The sequence below is a fragment of the Thunnus albacares genome, chromosome 3 (assembly GCF_914725855.1).
Source record: "Thunnus albacares chromosome 3, fThuAlb1.1, whole genome shotgun sequence".
Classification (NCBI taxonomy): domain Eukaryota; kingdom Metazoa; phylum Chordata; class Actinopteri; order Scombriformes; family Scombridae; genus Thunnus; species Thunnus albacares.
The window spans coordinates 3875009-3895854 of record NC_058108.1 but is presented as its reverse complement, the minus strand read 5'-3'; the positions used below and the strand labels follow the sequence as shown (position 1 = coordinate 3895854).

At 36.2% G+C, this 20846-nt stretch overlaps 1 protein-coding gene across 1 annotated transcript; it reads right to left on the bottom strand.

The window, feature by feature from the left end:
* Window positions 1-7041: 7041 nt before the first annotated feature.
* On the bottom strand, window positions 7042-19597 carry LOC122979512 (CD209 antigen-like protein E). The gene is made up of 6 exons (XM_044347014.1): window positions 19489-19597; window positions 18724-18817; window positions 13607-13617; window positions 8398-8537; window positions 8123-8223; window positions 7042-7867 (listed from the first exon to the last, which is right to left on the bottom strand). Exons 1-6 carry the CDS (start codon window positions 19595-19597, stop codon window positions 7720-7722), a joined length of 603 nt encoding a protein of 200 aa, XP_044202949.1. The 3' UTR covers window positions 7042-7719.
* Window positions 19598-20846: the final 1249 nt, after the last annotated feature.

Below are 20846 nucleotides of genomic sequence, written 5' to 3'. Positions count from 1 at the left end.
TTATCCACAGTGTCAGAACTGGCAGACTGTGCAATAGATTTAAATACTACATAGCAGCTGGATCAGGAGGATTTTTGAAAGTAGTTTGGAGACAATTGAGACCAAGTTGAGTGGTTATGTGACAGTTACATTTTTACTGTCTAAAACATCTCTGATTTATAGACATAATGATGCTAACTAATATCATTATGTGGGCTAGTTACAGTATATTACTGTCATTGGTCGAAACAGAGCTTCCAAATTTGAAACAAAAAAAGATACGTCAAGATAATTTGTATTTGCTTGATTGTTTTTTTAGCCATTTCTGTTCTTACGTCTGTTCTTACGTCTGTCTCAGCTTTCTTAAAGCTGCCAGCTTGCTTGTGTGACGTCATTTAGAGCCAGAGTCTGCGCAGTAGAGTTGGACAGAGGTTTGAAAACAGCTGTCACAGTTGTCAATCATGACGTCACACCTCCTGTTGATATTGTCAAATAACTAAGTAAAAGCACTTATCAGAAAAATGAGCACTTGGACAAACATCAAACAACAACATTGATTTTTTCGTTTGGCACATGTCCCATCCACTAACATGGAAGGGGCGGGTCTTTTGAACTATACTGCAGCCAGCCACCAGGGGGCGATCCAGATGTTTTGGCTTCTCTTTTGGGGAGCTGTCATGACGTCCATACGGCCAATGGTAATAACACATTTCAATCAGAGCTCAAGGCAAAGTTTCAATTAGCGTTAGTTTATAACGTTACAGCCGAGTCTTACCTCCTGGCAGTAGACGTACAGGCAGTTTGTTCTTCAATCTACGATAGCAGAGCACTTGTAAACCATCTCAGTACTAAATGGAGCAGACACAATATGGAATTTTAGCTATGCATTAAATGTAACTAACGTCAGCTAAAAACAGCTTACCTCTATTAGTCATCGCTTCTTCTCCCTCCCTCACCACGGCTGATATCGCTTCCACGGAGATTGGGCACAGTGGATGTCTTCAGCAGTTTCTTGATGGAGCCTCCCATCATCTCTGACTGCATGTCCCTGTTGTAGTCATCTGCTGCAAAATGCAAAGAGCAAACCCGAAGATTTCCCAGTACTGATGTCGGTGTGTTCTCGTCATATTTAGGGTTTTCTATCGCTCGGGGTCATTCTTTGCACCGTTCAACGTCTGTTGGTAGTCGGTGGTAGCTTACGGTTGCTCCCTCATCTCTCTTCTTTCTGTAGTTGTCGCATCTTGGCGCCATACAATGAGCGGGCATGTTTGTTGTTGATAAAACTAGTCCTTTTCAATTCATGTCGTTTTTTCGGTTTTCTGATTGAAGAGCAAAGTATTTGAGACGCCTCTAACTATTTGTACACAGAGCCGTTGAGCGTCAGAAGCCCGCACGCAATGCATCCTGGTACATGTAGGCAATGCCGGCACGACATCGAGTGCAGGAAATCTCAGCTTTCTCGGCATTGCTTTCTTGATCTTCATACTGATACAATATATACAGAAACCATTTAGAGTAACTGATTATTATACCTTGTAACTGTAATTGCTCGGACTGTGTGGGTATCCAGTTTCACACACAATCAGATAATACATTTCAATGTTTGTGGAAACACTGGGTGAAAGTAGAGACACATTTAACTCACAGAGAGTCAGACGCAGGGAAATGTTGAGACCAGCTTGTAGGATACACAGGAGTCTAGAGCTTACAGCAATATACCTGTACAGGTGTCCCCACATCAAACAGAAACACCATTACTATTATTGCTATACAGCCATGCCGTGATGTATGGACGAAAACTAATCAAAAACCTGATTTTGCTTTATATATTAAAAAAAAATAGTTGCTTCTCTGTGTATGCTTATATATATGAAAACGTATATGATTTTAAGTTTATATATGTGAGACTAAGCACATATGTTTCATATGTATGCATTTTCTTTCTTTTCCTTATTAAAATCGGGGGGGGGGGGGGGGGGGGGGATCCCCTGTAACCCTCTAGAGGATAAGCGGTAAAAAAAAAATGGATGTATGGATGAATGACGTGGGTGTGGAGGCTTTGGAGTTGTTTGAAATTGGGAAAGACCATGGTCATAGTTGAGACTACAAACAGATTGCCTTAATTGTCTCCAATGTCACGTAAAACCCCACACTTAGTATGCTCATCTCTTTTTTTTCTGGCACGTCATACTTTTTCTACCTCATCAGTCACACAACCACAAGAGGTCACAACGAGAAAACTCTTCAGTGTTGGGAGACCAATGCTGTTGTTTTTCTGGTGTCAAATTTTGGCTTGTTGCTGTCTTTGTCACCAGGGAGCTTTTTAGAGGGCAACAATTTGACCTGATAGTGGTGCTAAAAAACAACACGTGGAGCATCCAAAATGCATATTGTATTTTTTATTTAAGCGAAATTTGACACAATGTTGGAAAATTATATATTTTTTGTCATTTATGACAGATAAACATCACACTGCAAATAACATGAATTTCTCTGCATTAAACTATAATCACAGGCCTCCTTAAGGTTCTGTCCCTACTTGTGTAAACAGCATAACAGGAAATATTTTAATCAAACAGCTTAGCCAGCAAGAAGCAACCAGTAAATAATATACAATACTTAAATTCACACAAATTCATGCTGTTTTTTAAGGTAACATGGGGCAACTGTTACGAACTGACAATAAACATGTGGAGGAATTAAAGGTTTTCTTACATTGTTCAGCGGTGTTAGATGTAATATATCCATTACATGATTAATAAAATAAAACCATGTTCATGCCACCTTGGTTATAAACAACAGTTCACTTCTTTTTAAGCAAATCAGACCAGTCTCTCATAGTCTCCAGAGTCCAGACTTGAATTGTCATCGCATACTGTACATGCACTGCTATAACATTATAAACGTAGTATCAATGCTATAATATTATAAGAGCCTCTGAGTCATAAAATAATGAATTCACCATTATCTGCAAACAAATATGAGCATTTTCTTCTGATGAAGCAAATCAGTAAAAACAACATAGACTTATATGATCAGTTGTGTTTGCTGTTGATAATCAGCAGGTCTGCGCCTCTTTGCAGACAGTCATTTCTGCTATCTTGCCAGGATTTCTCCCATTTAGAATTAAATAGAAACTTTGGTTGAAATAAACCCATCCTTGTTGATAATGTTGCTCATAATAATCAGCTGTTAAAGGATAACAACAAAAGCATCTCATTAATTAATAAAACAAAGACCTGCAGTGTCAAACTTCTACACAGAAGGTACACAGGTGGCTCTGGCCTTGATAAGTTTCTTTCATTACCTTATATTGAATATTTCAACATAAGGTAATGAAAGCTTGTACTTTCAAACATGGAAACTTTCTGTTTTTAACAACACTGTTGTACAGGATGTGGTTACTAGCTATGTACAAACCTATAATTAGAGTAAATAAATGTGCTGAATTTCTTCTTACATGGAAGCTGCCTTTCACCCACTAGATGTTATCACAGCGGAAGCCAACACTTCCTTATCTCTCTCTCTGCTGACACTGGCCAAGAAACAGTCCAGCAATTAACTCACTGTTAAAACAACACAACTTGTTGTTTTTACACTTACATACAGGTTTTTAGCTATAGTATATGGCCAATACTCAATCTGCTTAAGTCAGTCCCAATACTTATGGAATTTGTACATCTATGAAACCAAAGCAAAAACAGATAATAATTATTGTGGAAATTTAAAGATGAATTCACAGAGAGCAAGCTGTCTTTCAGAGTTTTATTGTGATAATTAGTTCACATTTGCAAATGCAGCTCCCCTAGTTTACTAGGCTGAAGAGATACTGTAAAAGTTCAGTGTCAGTATTTGTACATATAGCTGCGTGCGTCACAAACATCCCATATTTGTCACCCTAATAGGTTTCTTTGAATTAATTCATCATGTCTCTAGGGAGTTTCTCTGGGTCTTCTGAGAATTAAGATTTATCTGCCTTTCCTCCCTGGACGTTCCCTCTCTGCCTCTGTCTAATGAGAAGTAAAGTTATACACAGCTCACGTTTGATGCTACCTGTTAGGAACATCTTCACACAGGAAGCAGAGAGACAAAGTCTTACAATTTGCTTTTGGCTATAAAGGCAGTATAAGATAATAACTTAAGATAATTACATAAGGGTTTAAGTTTCCGTTTCAATAATATTTAATATTTATTACAGGTGTGTTTAGTTTCATCCTCATACTTACTAAAGATAGTCAGCTTTCTCTTCAGCTCGTCTCTCTCTTTCGTCACATTTTTTAAAATGGCCTCAGTATCTGATGTTTCATCTTCAGTAGTGTCTGAGAGAGAGCAGAAAGATTTACACATTTCAGTTTATTACTGTAGTTGAACACTGAGGCTGTCTCAGGTTACCATCTTGGAAATGTCAGTGTACCAGGGGAGAGAAAACCCACACTGACATCATTTAACCTTTGGAAACTTAGCAGCAAACAAAATGTCAGGACATAAAACATAACAAGACACATTTTTTAATACTTTTGTGGAATTCTTTGACAACAGCTACTTTGGTCCAATTTTTAACACTTGTATAAGATATTTGTATATTTTAAAAAGGAATTACAAGAGAAACATTTGCATTAAAGTATAGAATTAACATGGACATGTTTATATTAGCAACACGTTAGCAACGTGATTTATCTAATAATGTAAATGTAAAAGTTGGACTCATTGAAAAGTTCATCCAAATTGGCAGATGCCTTTACTGAATTTTAAAATAGCAGTTCAAGTGCCCATTATTATTTTTATTTTTTATATTTTATTATTATTATACAAATCAAAACATTTTATATCTTAACGTATAATAAAGTGTATGATGTCAATTTTAACTTTGCTTGTATGTTTTTTTTAACAGCCAGGTTGTGCCATGCAATTTATAATCAGTTCAAATTAGTAACTATAATTATACAATTTGCTCTGTACTTTGGATTGTACTTTGATATTGTTGAATGAAACACTTTGTATGAAATTGTACCGATAGTCCTGACAACTCAGAGGTCCAAATCGGAAAGCTGAGATGATATCTGTAGCCCACTGGACAACAAATACGTTTACAAGCCCAAAAAATATAAAAATGTACATTTTCAGCATGAACTCTTTTTTGTTATTTTGCCTTTTTTGGACAGAGAAAGAGACAGACAGGAAACATGGGGAGAGACAGAGGGGTATGAAATGCAACCTAAGTCCCCTGCTGGAACTGAACCAGGGACACTGTGGTTACAACAAATGATTGTATGTACCTAAACCTTCAGGATACCAGGCACTCCATCATCTTATGTCTTATGTAAAACATCTTATGTGTTTTAATCAACAAAGTTATCCAGATGACTCAGTAAACCTGCTTCTTTTAAAAGACCTTTAAATATACAGTTTGGTACATTTGGTATTGATGGTGCGTCTTCCTCCTTACACTCAGTATGTACTGTAAACAGTGTGGTTTTCTGTTTTATCTCCAATATCTATGACACATTTGTGGTTTTCAGTCTGTAATTAGAGAACTTTGAGTCATTTTTGGGGTTATGATCTGTTTTGTTGGATTCTGTTATAATCTGCATGTATTTCATCTCTATAAAAAGTGTTTTGGTGGCATTTGTCAATATCAATCAAGATCCTTTTTAACATATCAATAACTGATGGTGATCACTCAGAAGTCTGAGGACACTCAGGTTAGAAGATGCTGTTGTTTAAAACACATGTAGGAAAAATATTTATTCATATATAAAGAGGAATACAAGGGTAAAACGATCATAGAGGCTGTAATGTTAACAGAAATTAGTACATTTGACAAGCTTTGGAAATAATAATATTACATATAATATAATAAGTATAATAAGTATTATATTATATATATATATTATATAATAAGTATAATAAGTACCACATAAAAGGAGTGAACACAACAATGTTTAGACACAAAGAAATAAAACTGGATCTGTATCAACAGATTAAAAATAGATAAAAGCAATAGAAGGTAGATTATGAGATAGCAAGCACCAGCAAAAATTCAGTCACCCTTTGAGCTTAACCTGGAGTCTGGACTGTGGGAAGATACCAGAGACCCAAAGAAACCCACACAGACACACTGAGAATGTACAAAGTCCACAACGAAAGGCGACAGTGTTTAAAACTGAATCAACCTTGTATATAATTAGCAAGATTTTATTTTTATTTTTAAATGGATTTTGAAAGAAAACGACAACCAGTGCAAAGACGTTAAAGTCACATTGTCCTCTACATTTGTATCAACGATGGTAGACTAAATATTACAAACACTTTTCACAATAATGCAATACAATTCAACAGGGACACAACCTACAAAATGACCATGATGTTGAGTCAACACCTCTCAAAAACAGCTTCAACACAAACTAAACATTATAACCTTCATGTAGGGTGGATTTGTTGCTGGGCTGCTGTATTACTGTATAAGTTTCAGCTTTAGGTGGACCTAATACACTTTTAGCCATGATCGTGGTTCCTGGATTTTATGGCACCTGGACTCCTGCATCAATACTGTCTTTACATCAGGGACCACAATGGAAACAAGTCTCCTCCTGTCCACACTGACTGTGAAAAGATCCCTTCTTGACACATTTCCAATGTAAGCAATGGGAGACAAAATCCACACGTCCTCGTACTTTGTAAAAATTCATTCTTAAATTCAGCTGAAGTTAATATGAGCCACTGATCCTTTGCTAATCTGCAGTTTAGGGACAGTAACACAAAGAAAGAATGTCTTACTAAAAGATTGTAACTTTGGAAGATACTCACTTGCTGCAGATTACACAGGATTTTGTGGATTTTGTCCCTTATTATCTTACATTGAAATCACGTTAGGAAGAGATCTCCTCGGGGCCGTTACAGACAGGAGGAACGATGATGGCAAGTAAAAACTGTTTCAACGTAGCCACAAACACACACACCTGACTACTGATTTAAGATAGGCTTGAAAAATTGGTGGTTGGTTTCCCATCTGAAATAATTATTTTTAATTCTCTTTTTTAATCTATAGAATCAGACTGATTGAGATGGAGAAATTTATCAATATTTTTTTCTGGTAGAAAATCGATTTTAAAATTGAACTTCTTCTCAGGATAAATTTCTTTAGTTCAATGCTTTTTTATCCGCCTCCTGTTGGAGAAACTTCATTGCATAATCTCACTATATTTATGGAAAGAGAAAAGGTCAAGAATTATATTATTATTATTATATTAATTATACTTTCAGGCCTTCCAGTTTGTTTGATAATAAACTGGTTCAATTCTTCAAAAGTTTATATATGTGAGACTAAGCACATATGTTTCACATGTACACATTTTCTTTCTTCTCTTTATCAAAATTGAAAAAAAGAAAAGAGATTTTAAAAATTGTGGACCTATCCTTTAAGATATAGTGCAGTGTGGGAGGTGACAGAATGAAGTTTAACCTGGTGAGACTGTCTGTCCCATTCTTATGATGACAACAAAACACTTTTATTTAGCGATAACATGTATTAGAAATGAATCAAAGTATGGATACATTACAGTCTATCATCTTCTAAACCAAGTTAGATATTTGTGTCTGATGCCACTTTGCCTGCAGCTTAGCAATGATCATGTTTCAGTGCTGTCTTTAGCTGAAAGTGGTAAATGCATCTTATCTTCATGTCTTAAACATACAGTAGTTATATATAGTAGTAGATGCCATGGTGGTGTGTAAGCTGAGTTAGAGAAACATTTTCTTTTCACAGATCCATAGCTTTCTCTCTCTACATATTGAATCATTCCAGCCATTTTCCTCATTGAAGAACCTTGTTTCTACACAGTCTTCATTTCGTCCTTCATAATCGTTAGGCTCCTCAGAGATCCAGAAGCTGAAAACAAACCCAAAGGAAATGAGGTTTTAATAAAGAACACAAATCATCAAACATTTAATGAACAGCAACACACAGAATGTGGCCAAGTTAAACTTAAAACGATGACAAATCAAAAATATTTCCCTAAAAACTGTTGACAATGTAGTCAGCTTATAAAAATCTAAAGTCTACTCAGCTGCTATTGTGATTTGAAAGAGGCTTTAGTTTCACTACAAAGAATGATTTAGTGTGAATGAATATTAATGTGTGAACCTTGTTGTCAGTGGAGTCCCATCCACCCATTTCCACGTCCCCTCTCTCTCGCTGTCAGTCAGTCCAATCCATATCCTCATTCGGTATTGATTTATGAATTCCTTGTTTTTAAAGAGAAACATACAATAATCAATAAATATTTAACCAATTTCCGTCATTCTGTACCTTGGTGACCTTGCATTCAATCAATATTTCACTCTTTCTGTGTCTGTGATAAACACTGATTCATCCATTAGTACACACACACACACACACACACACACACACACACAGACCTGTTCTTCTTCGCTGTTGACAACCACTAGGTCCGCCCCTCTTTGCAGACAGTCAGTTCTACTCTCATTCCAGGTTTTGATGTTCGAAGAAATATAATAGAAACTACCATTGAAATACACCCATCTTTGTTGGTCATGAACTGTAAACAACAAAAAAGGACAAATCCTTAATACGCCAGTAACAAGAATTAACAAATATATTTCCACTGAGGTATCAAAACTGCATCATATTATTCAGAGATATGTAAACAGGGATAATAAAGAAATCTATGCAAGAACAGAAAGATGATATATTACAGGCTTGGAGTCAAAGTGTTATAAATGTTTTATACAGTAGTAGAAATCTACAGAGTCATAACAAGAAAAGATAAGTTCTTAACTTTTCAAGTCTGTCCTAAAACAATAGTCAGGTGTCAGAATGAACATTGAAACATGTTTTTCTTGCTGTAATCATTCCTCCTGTTCATATTTGCAATTAAGAGATCTCTTCATAATGCACTTTCAATGTAAGTGATGGGGACAAAATCCACAGTCCTCCTTCCATGAAGATCTTTATTTAAAAATGTATGATATGAGGCTGCAGCTGCATAAATTAGTCAAATCAAGTCAAAATCTTTCAAAGTTACCATTTTTTAGTGCCAAATTTGTTCTTTTTGTTACGATCCTTCTGCTGCAGCTGAACAGGAAAACACTGTCCATCGAGACCCAAAGAGGGAAACTTTTAATTAAAAAAGACTGAAACTGTGGAAGATATCTGCTTCATTTGAGTAACTCAGGTGACTGAAGCATCATATTATCTGCAGATAAACTTTTAAATACATCTTTGCTCAAACGAGGACTGTGGATTTTGTCCCCATCACTTACACTGTAAACACGTTTGGAGGGGATCTTCTAATAGTCAGTATGAACAGGAGGAATGATTACAGCGAGCAAAACCTGCTTCATTTGGGTTCCTGGCTGTTGTTTTAAGAGAGACTTGAAAAACTGTGAACCCGTCCTATAACATCTAACTTTGACAAATATGTCACACCCTAAATACACAATGATTACATGCTCAGTTAATAACAGATTTAAAGAGAATCAATCAGTTCAAATGTATATTATTGTCACTTGTTTATCAGCTATATCCCAATAAATCGACAACAGTCCATCATTACTAATGACATTGGTTTATTTTTTTAACATTAACAGTCAATATTAGGATTTTTACCATATAAATAATATAAATAGTTGTCAATCATTCACAATAAGATTCACACCACTTTCACACTAGGTGATGATGAAATCTGAGTCAAATGATTTTTTTATCAATCAAATCAGATTTTTTTCCTTTACATCACACAACACATAATGCTGACATTGTTTCCAGAGCACGAGTAGTCGGCTGAGACAACAGCACATAACATGGCTGCATATCAATCTTCTCTGCCGCTCATGTTGTCAAGTGTGACAAATGGACTGCAAAACTTTTTGTGATTGCTTGGTGCAGTTTAATTTTCACACTTACCAAAGTCAGTCAGCTTCTTCTTCAGCTCATCTCTCTCCTCAGTGAGGGTTTCAAAGCTGGCCTCAAAGTCCAGTGTCTTGTTATCTGAGAGCAGAAAGAGTAATATGAAGCTGTCATGCAACATCATCAAAGCATGTCCACAAATAAAGAAATTATGTACTTTAAAACAACATGGAAATTGTGTTATACTCAAGCGGCAACCTCTGGGGCTGAAAAATGAAGCCAATGGGAAAGTGCCAAAACCTGCAGTTCCTCAAGTGGCCACTAGATGCTGGCTCCAAAAGTGAGTCAATCTCCATAGACCCCCATGTTAAAATGACCAACTTTACAGCAGAAATAAACATGTCTACAGCCTGGTACAAAAAATGGTTTTGGTCTCTATAGCTAACTTCCCCTTTCATGACAACTGTACGGGGGTGAATTTATTTTATAACTCACCTGTTTAAATTTATTAAGTCGTAAAGTTAGCTGCTTTGAGTGACAGGTTGCTAGCTGCTAGGTGGCTTGTTTCATTCGACCGCCCACCTTGAGCTTCAAAACTGCTCTTCAGAAACCAATGGGTGATGTCACGGTGGCTACATCCATATATTTTACAGGCTATGGTTTTAATCTATTAATGATAGGTGGTTTAATATTGTTGTACTGTACATAAACCATTCTCTCATACAAAGCCAAGGTGATATGTGTGACTTGCAGAACATTTTGACTTGGGATTAATTTTTACTTTGATGGCCAAAATTAATAGCATGAACTAAAAGCTTTAATGTTCCATCCTCTTCTTTCTCAGTGGTATAGTATCACACAAGCTTTGCATTAATTAAACAGCCATCAGTTGTGTTACTGCTATTAAACTTTCTGATTGTTTCTGATTGTAAACTTTCCCATACGTGTACCTCTGTCTTTAAAAGTCAGTCAACCACAAACTCTTATGTGCTGCCAAACAGAAGATAATATCAGAGACTGCAACGTAGCCTGAGAACACAAACTGAGGTGAGGTCTATGTTATCATTGATCAAGTGATCTACACACTGATGAAAATATATGTAGACTGGAACATTTAGGAAGCAGTCAGAGCAAGTGATCGTGATCATCATAGCTTGTAATATAATATAATTTTTATTTAATTCAATAATTGGATGCCATTGATGCTCAACCATGAATGAATCACTGATGGCCAGTTGGCTGTTGCAAGAGCAACTAACTCAGTGACACATTTCAGGAACTTAAAAACTCTTGGTCCCAAACTGAACCCATGTACATCAGTGGATCATGATACCAGTCTTTCTGGCACTGACAACATTTAAATGGCAGCTTTCATCTGACATGAAGCATTTTCTAAATATTACACTTATACAACTTCGGATACAAGTCCTTGTTATTGGTGTAGTTCATCACTGTACTAACCAAAGTCACTCAAGGTCCTCTTCAACGTGCCTCTTTCTGCAGTCAGGCGTTTGCAGCTGGTACTGTCAGAATGGTCTGAAAGAGAAGAAAGACTTTCATGCAAATTGTGCAATAAGTTGGCCATTTACAACAGAGAGATTACCATCAGTTGCAACAGAATTACAACATGACCACAACATAGGAGACACTTCATGTTAAAACTGAATTTCCATTTAATACATAAGCAGATTTACAGGCTGAAAATTCTGACATTGGTTTAATGTCTTAACGGCCCAAAATGTGATCCAAACCCTTCTTACTTGATCTTACAGCTTTTTTGTAACAGTAATTTTAATATTATTTTGCTTTTTGATTATAAAGGCCCACAAACTTGTATCTCTCTCTGAATGTCAGCCAAACACATTTTTCTCTGCAATACCAAACAGGACAGAACTTTTAGAAACTGTTATGTTTGGACAGAAATATGTAACAGTAGACACTTAACACTTTACAGTCTTATATATAATAATCAGATGGTGAATTTCAATGCAGGGGAGACACAGGGTGGACGTACAAACACAATTCAAAAGGACTCACAGAGAGCAAGACGCAGGGAAATGTTGAGAGCAGCTTGTAAGATACACAGGAGTCCAAGGCACACAACAACCCCTCTGTACAGTTTTCTCCCTGGGTGCAGAAATCACACAGACTCAGAGTAATTATTACGTCTCTCAGCCTAACGATAGAGTTCTTTTAAACATGACAATGGCAAACAATTGTGAAGCAGAAACCTGAGTGCTTTGGCTAATAAATATTTTAATTAATTACATTTAATTAATTACATTTAATTAATTATTATTAATATTATTATTAATTATTTAATTTACTTAATTAATTATTTTCTTTAGAATTATTAAAATTTTCCTTGGATGGAAAAAATGATGACTGTCAACAGGACAGATTACTTCAAGGATGACATTTACGTACTATTTTTTAAATTGTTTTTGCTACTCACATTACAAACCCTGTGCTTTGACTTTGGGTGGTGGAACGTATTTCCAACATATAAAACTATTACTTGAAATAACATGACTGATATAAATCATATTCACATCTGTGGTTGACTAAACTCTATTTGAGAGGTGCTTCTAATCTTTAATGAAATACATTGTAAGCAATATGTAATATATAAGCCTCTTTCACAACAGACATTTTGACTTGTCATAGCAGGAAAACCACAGGTGTTACTAATAATATTAACAATGTCTCAGTAAGTCATGACAGTGTGACAGTGAGCCAGCAGGCACAATATCAGGACCCTGAAACTGAAGCAGCTAAATGTAATTCAGCCATTGTTAATTTCATTATTTACACCTGTGCTTTTTCTACTGCCACATGTAAAACTGTCCTCAGTGAAAAAGGCTGATGGGAGCTTTTTCTCCATCTTCATGTGCCCCCCACACATCAGTGTCCTTGACAACTGCCTGTGTATGTTTGCCTCGGAGAAGTTCTCCTCTGAACGCCATTTTGATGACATACAAGCGCGTTCTTTAGTGGGAGTCAGGCATTGCACTACAGTATGTGGCATTTGTACAAAAAAAAGTATAAAAAATAATTTGGGATTTATGAATTCAAATGAATGTACCTCTAAGTAAGAATTGAGATTAGTATTTATTGAGATTAATTAAAATGAACATGTAGTAATGATGGAAACTTTATGCCTTCAAACATTTGATCAAGTATTTGTAAAATTATGAAGAAATGTTCAAACAGGTTTAGAAATACAATAACAAATTATTGCTGATGATAGCCTGAATCTTCTTTTTCATCTTCCTCATCTTTGGTGCAAATACTTTGATATGAAGTAATAAAAGTACTAGTACTAGTAGTCGTAGTAGTAGTCATAGTAGTAATATATAAGGTCAACACAGTTACTGAATAAATTACACCATATTAAAACAGATCTATACATTATTTTATGCATTATAAAATGAACTCTCACAAACACATAACTATCAAATTTTGCATTTTATGTTTACATTTTGATATTGTAAATAGAAAAGATGAATGTTTACAATATGATTACATTATTTGCCTGCAAGGTTAAAACTGAGACTAAAGATGTTTGTTCAGTTATAAGATTTCTGTCTCACCAGGCTCTGCAGCAGCCATCATTTCGCTGTCTTCAAAGTTGCGGCTAAGCACCAAATTTTTATCTACTTGGGTTAGACAAATATGTGTGACAATGTTTCCTTAGAACAGCAACAGATCTAACAACTGCTTCCTCTTTTCTATTTTTTTCTCTGCTTCTGCAGAAACACAGTTTTGGTCTCAACTTCCACCTTTATTTGTTCCCACAGGGCAATTGGTTTTGCAGCAAGACATAGATACAAGATGATAAAATACATAATATAATACATACTGTAATATAAGTTTTGTTCTTCCTTATTTGCCATTCTTCCTCAACATAAACTTCTCCATATAACGGACTTTGACTGCTGCTCTGGCAGTCAGAGCAAACCACGTAACACTATGTATTCATGGTGTATAAATACACTCATGCTGAGGGGAAGCCACACAAGGGTTTCTTGTAAGTGTTGCTGTCATAGAAAGTCGTACATGTTGGTCATCACCTTTTAGAACTCTTTAGTGGAGATCAAGTCAAGTTTCTGGATGAGAGTTTAAAATGAGTCACAGTCAGCAACAGATGATAGTTGGAGAATTAATATGACAGGTCAGTGGTGGTAGATAAAAACTGGCAGGGATTAACAAATATTGATCTATTGCCACTTTTATTTTTTTTACTTTATATGGCAAGTAAGTCTTTTATGAGTGGTGGACATGGACTTTACAGAAACTCTGCTGTGTTTCCCTGCATGTTCTTTGAAGGATACAGATGTCCTCATTTTCCAAGGAGATGATTTGACAAGATTTCACTGTTTGAGGTGTTAAAGGGGCAACTGTATCCAGTGCAGCCAAAGCTTATTGCTATATTTCTTAAAACTAAATGGCTCAGGTTGTTATCTAAATAAAAGGACAAATGATCCCTTACATTGTCAAAATGAAGGCATAATCATATGTTTGTTTAATCTATGTTTATTGAACACATGAAAACTCACTGAGAGGTCATTGACTGTAAGAAGCTTGCACTTGCATGATCACAGTGGTTACTTGTCACAGGCAGAGCTCACTTGAAATGTGTAAGATTTTGGTGGTTAAAGCCCCAAGTCTTCCTTGTTAAGTACCTAGGAGAGTGACTTCCAGTTGATGTTTAAGACATTTACACATTTAAAAAGTATGTTTATATGTATCTGAATCACATTACAGATAATACATTACAGCCATTATTTTCTACAACCAAAGCAGTGAACTTATAGCTGGATATTTGAATCTATGCAGCAATAACTTTTCTGGCTCGGTCCTCATTAAGCTGACTAAATGTGAAAACATGGTTTACATGTGAAATGAAATGAAAAAGACACATTTTCAGTTGTAGTCAGGTTAGTGTGGATGTGATATCAGCACTGCTTCAGTTTAACTGAAATTGAGAAATGTATCTTTTTGTCCTGATATTGCCTGCTGGGTTTGGATGCACAGCTACAGAGAGGCTTTCTTTTGACTAATCCAGAAGTGTGAAACTTGACATCCTTCATCATTCCAGCTCTTTTCCAAATCATAATACTTTATTTCCACACAATCTTTCTTTCCAAGACCAGGGAACCCTACGGATATGAAGGCAAAACTGAAGACTTGTAGAAATAAGGCTCCATGACAAGGAAAACAGCTGGAATGATATACCATGTAAAGATCAGAACTTCTGGATCTGTGAAAAGATGGTGTCTCTGTAACGCAAGCTGGAAAGTCCCTTAGAGGAGGATGATGTAACAACTTCACTGCAGCAGACGCTAATTTCTTATTGTATGAACACAGCTGTAATGCTTGCCTGAATACACTGCCTTGCTTGTATGGTTAGCCATCAGAAGCTTGAAAAACAAAAGTGCTGGTCCTGATGGGATTCCAACAGAGGCCCTAACGCATGGGGGGTACCTCCTCACATGCCGCCTGCACCTTCTGATCACAAATGTTTGGCAATCTGAGATGATCCCACAAGAGAAGAAGCATGCCAAGATTGTGATCATCTACAAATAGAAGGGGAAAAGTTGTTGGAAAGGTGCTGGCAAAGGTCATGGTCAACAGACTTGTGGAGCACATCTCTGAAAATGCCCTTCTAGAAACACAATGTGGCTTTAGGAAAGGCAGATGTACCACCAACATGATCTTTGTCATACGACAAATTTAAGAGAAATACCGCAAGCAGAGGAAAGATTTCCATGTTACCTTCATTGAACTCTCTAAAGCTTTTGACACCATAAATCAGACACTGCCATGGAAACAACTCTCCAAACTTGGAGTAGCACCCAAGTTCCTCTCCATCTTCCAACATCAACACCTGCACCAACATCAGAGCCTTTCTATGTGAAAGCAGGGGTAAAACAAGGCTCTTCCACCACGAGGAACACAGATGGAGTCCAATGAATACTGACTGAATGGAAACCTTTTAAATGTCTGATGGCTTCATGCCGACACCAAGGTATAAACTTGCCAGGTACATCTTTGCAGGGGACTGGCCGCTTAGCCACCACCAAGGATGTGTACATTCAGATACCCATCTGGCAGCTGATGATGTAAGATGATTCACTTTAAAAAGGAGTTTCCAATTTTTTCATCCGGAAAATCAATCTAGTACAAATGTATTTGTAATACTAAACAAGAGTATCAGAAGCTGCTGTGTAATTGTATTTTACAGATTCAGAATCATTCATATATTAACGATAATTGTGATCTACACAGTAAGGCTGGGCAATAAAGTGAAGGTTTAACAAAACCAACAGTATTAATCTCATATGATCTAATTTAAAGGCATGTGTCGTGGAAAAACTCTTCAGATGTGCCAATGAATTTTCAGATATCCCACAACATATTTGGTCCAAAAATCATGATGATGCCAAACTCAAAGAAATACACTAAAACTGGCAGAGTTCAGTGTAATAAGATTTACTGTGTATCAAGTGCAATACAAGTAAACAGAGGCTTGGTCCATGGAGCAATAACCATCTTATATACTCTCCTCCTACTGTGGAGCCTAACTTATCTGATTTTCTAGGGCTCCTCCACATTTTACAAAATCCTTCCAGTAAAGCTCCTCCCTAAATTACATCATTAGTGATATCAGAAGGTTGGCAATGATCCAAATATGACTTTTTTTTTTTTTTTTTTAGAAACAATGGTGTCTCAAACTTCCCTAAAACTAAAAATAAATAGAGGGCCTGTGGCCTTTAATAATCAAATGTCATGAGAATTAACCTTTCCATGATTCTGAATGATTAACTATCCTGTATACTGTCGCTGTGGTGACACTGTCATGACTATGTACACAAGAAAATTATTCCACCACAGTCAGTATGTCTGATGAATAAATTCCCTCAGACAAGCTGATATTTTAGAGAATTAACAAATTACATCTACAATACAAAAAATAAATCAAGTACGCCATATGTTGGGAGCATACCTAGCGGACTTCTGGTAATTTTGTGTCCAGGCTTGCCTGGTGCACCTGTGGCGCACAAATGGATTTTCTCAGAGAAGCTTGTTGTTGTCTGGGTCATAAAGCAGCTCAAATATGCGGCCAAGAGCAGATGATGTCTCTTTTTAAGTTAAATTTATATGGACATGATGATCCAGCAATCACCATTTGTTCTGTGCATATAGTTTGCAATTTTACTTGTCGTCACAATCCATCTGTGGTTCAAGCCGCAGTGATATATATAAAATGAAAGGAATTATTCTAAAAGTTTAAATCTCATTTGACTCTAAAACTATGAGTTAAAATGACTGCTCGTCATAGTATTGCAACATACACCTGATCCTGAAAATTATCCAAAAATAAATTGGGATTTTAAACGCACAATATGTAACTTCTGCTGCTAGGGGTCTCTCAATCAAAACAATAACAAGAGACGGAGTTTGATGACATTGTGAAGTAGCATGGGATCATTGGAGTTATTGTCTTCATTGTTAAACAACCAGCTTCTCCAAGTTAGGATTACTTCAGTATTCATAATTCAGGATATTTTTACCAGGAGCTGAATTATCCGTAGAGGTTTCCTCCTCTCCAAAACAAACAGACCCGGTTATTAAAACAGGTTAAAACACTGAGTAAAGCAGTTTCACATAAAAAATAAGTGTTTATCCAACGCAGTCCAGCGGGCACAGGTTGTCTGGGAGAGGCTGCTAGCTGAGCTGCTGCTAACGTTTGCTCAGCTTGTTCCTCTGATAACTTAAGATCCAGATGTCCGATGACTAAAATCCCTCATCCAGTTAAAAGATATAGTTAAAAACGACCAAGATCGAAAAAGTTTATGGTGAAAATGTGGCTTAAAACTGAATAAAAGTCAATTTATGACACCATTGTGGTGGACAACCACAACACCCACGTGTTAGCTTGTATGCGTATACTTTTTGGTAGAGGCCACTGTGGCAGATAAGCACAACGCAGGTGCACGCATCTTGTGCATGTATACTGTTTGGTAGAGGGGGTATGATGCCAATGATGGGTGACCAAATGAAACAGACTGTTACCTTGATTAAAATTATGGATACAAATACACAACTCAACAAAATATGTAATATAGGTCTAGTCGTTTTTATACATTTTAATGCAGAATAGGTACATATTATAGCTTTAAAAGAAACACTTTTGATGAAAATACAACCCGAACAATCTCTATCACATGATGCTCATAACAGCCACACATCTCCTTGTATTGTAATTAAAAATGCTGAGCTCCAGGCAGCACTTTGGCCAGACCTGTTGATTAACATTAAACTGTACAAAACAATAATCATGATCGACAAGTGTGATGTGCACATAAGCCAGGAGGTTTCTGTGGTTATTTTGGAACTGTCTGGTGCTGGTGCTGCTGGGTGCATCATTCCCATAGAGACAGCAGACAGAACAGATACCCGACCTTCAGAGTCTATTACAGAAGCTTTTGCCAACCCTAAAATATTCCACAAATTGAGTTTAATTATTTGATAGTGAAACAGAGACTGCTTCACTTTGATTTTTTATTTCAACAAAAAAAATATGCTTAAACGCGTTCTTAACCACTATAATTTAGTGTAAAACTGTAAATTATATAATTGTTCAGTACAAAAAATGGATATATGTTCCACTCTGAAAATATTATGAATAGGTCTATTTAAAAAGATGTTTTAATTTTCTTTTTCTGAAATATGTAAATTAATAGTCATCAGTTGTCCAACCCTACAGTAAACAGAGATAAAAACATAACATTTCTCCAAAGCACTCAGAGCACATGATCGTCATAGCTTGTAAGTGTGATAAATTTGTAATAGACACAAATTAAGATGACTCACAGAGAAGAAGACGCAGGGAAATGTTGAGAGCAGCTTGTAGGATACACAGGAGTCCAAAGCTCACAGCAACCAGTCTGTACAGTTTTATTCCTGTGTGCAGAAACCGCCCACCGACCCACCAACACACACACACACACACACACACACACACACACACACACACACACACACACACACACACACTCACACTCACATCAAACACAAAAGTAAACTTTCACACATTCTTACAAATATAATGGAAAATGTTGCAGACGGGTTATTTGTTCCCTTTTTATTTTTGTCTTCTTCAAAGCACAAATCTACCTTCTCACTAATCAAAATGTACAAATTTTGTCTGTCCCAGCAAAAAGTGGTACTGGTTCCTTAAATAGTTACTAAAACTTTGATGATTTGAACAGCAAGTCTAAATGTCGCTGAGGACAAGTCATCCAGGCTAGTCTATTGTAAATCTTGTGTACATACTGTAGTGTACTAATAAAAGTGAGCCACATTTGTTGACTTCAACAAGTGGTTTAATGGTCACCTAAAACTAAAACCAATAAAACAAGATGGTATCACAGGATACATGTGACAAAACATGACAAATGGTCGGCACAACTTTTGAATAAAGTTAAATGACCAAAAAGCTTGCAATTTAGTGTACCAGATTAATATTGACATTGTAGTCCATCTTGCTTTAATGTTTAAAACTGATCTTGAAAATTATTGAACTGTAATTATGTGAACCGATTTCTTAACAGTCACTGCAGCAGACACTTAACTGTCTTCATCAGAGCGACTCTTCAATGCAACACTCCTGACTGAATCATCATGGAGGTTTTCATATATCACAGTCATCTCAGATTCCTCTTCATGGAAAACTGTTGCCATATTTTTCCTGTTGATGAAGGTGTTAGTAATGTTGTCTTATTTAATGGTGCTGATCTGTGGTCTGATTCCTCTTTTATGTTTTATCCTTACAAAACAACAATCTTCTTGTTCCTCCTCTTTTTTCAGTAAGTTTTTTCTTTCTCAACTCAACAATGTTGTGATACTAGACACATTGACTGCTTCTCCAGCTGTAACCAGTGCAGATCCTTGTGTACCTGCAAGATAGATGAGCCTCACGCTCGAGCGAGGCAAACATTCCTCAGCTTCATCATTCCTGTTTCGACACACGCTACATGATCATTTGAGTTTGTCTCATGATTTGATCACAAAAAACAAACTTGAAGCAATGCAAGTCAATTCAACACCAAACAACGGCCTCTAGAATTAGTTTTGAATAATTTTCCTCCTCTGGTGAGGTGTTTTTAAGCCTTTATATACCATTGTAAGTACATGTTTCATCAGTTTTGGGTGGTAAACTTTAGTAAAAATTGATAAACATAATCATGAATTTCCATCATAAAAAAAAATAGTAGCTTCTCTGTGTATGCTTGTATATATGAAAACGTATATGATTTTAAGTTTATATATGTGAGACTAAGCACATATGTTTCACATGTATGTATTTTCTTTCTTTTCCTCATTAAAATCGGGGGGAAAAAATTGTGGACCTATCATTTAAGATATAGTGCAGTGTGTCACCTGTGTAAGTTATGGTGTTTTTTGAGAGCACGCTTCCTCTTTTCCATTTCTGTCATTAATCTGCTTACGCAGCAGCACGCTTCCCTTCTTTATCTTTTAGAAACTTATCATCATTCACGCCTTTTCATTTTGACTTTGCTATCTGTCTTGTAAACACACTTGTCCACCACAAATTTTAGTGAAGTGGATAAAAATGTTTTCTATACTTCAGTTTCTTTTTGCTTGTAAATCATGTCTGTTGTAATATTGTTCTAGGCTACTTGTATAGGTTTATTCAACATATCAGAAGAGCTCTGTTGTGTGTAAGTTGGTCCTGTTCATTTGAATACAAAATCAAATCCAGCCTTGTCATTAAAATGTGTACAATTTATTCATAACAAGTTGTGATGTTGAACACTAAACAGTCAGTCCAGAAATAATAAATGTTCAAAAGTTACTGAATATAAAACAAAACCTGCTGTTATTCAAAAACACAGAAACCATTAAAAAGATTTAAGGAAGATTGAAAGATTAAACATATTAAATGCAGATGCATAGATAGAATACACAA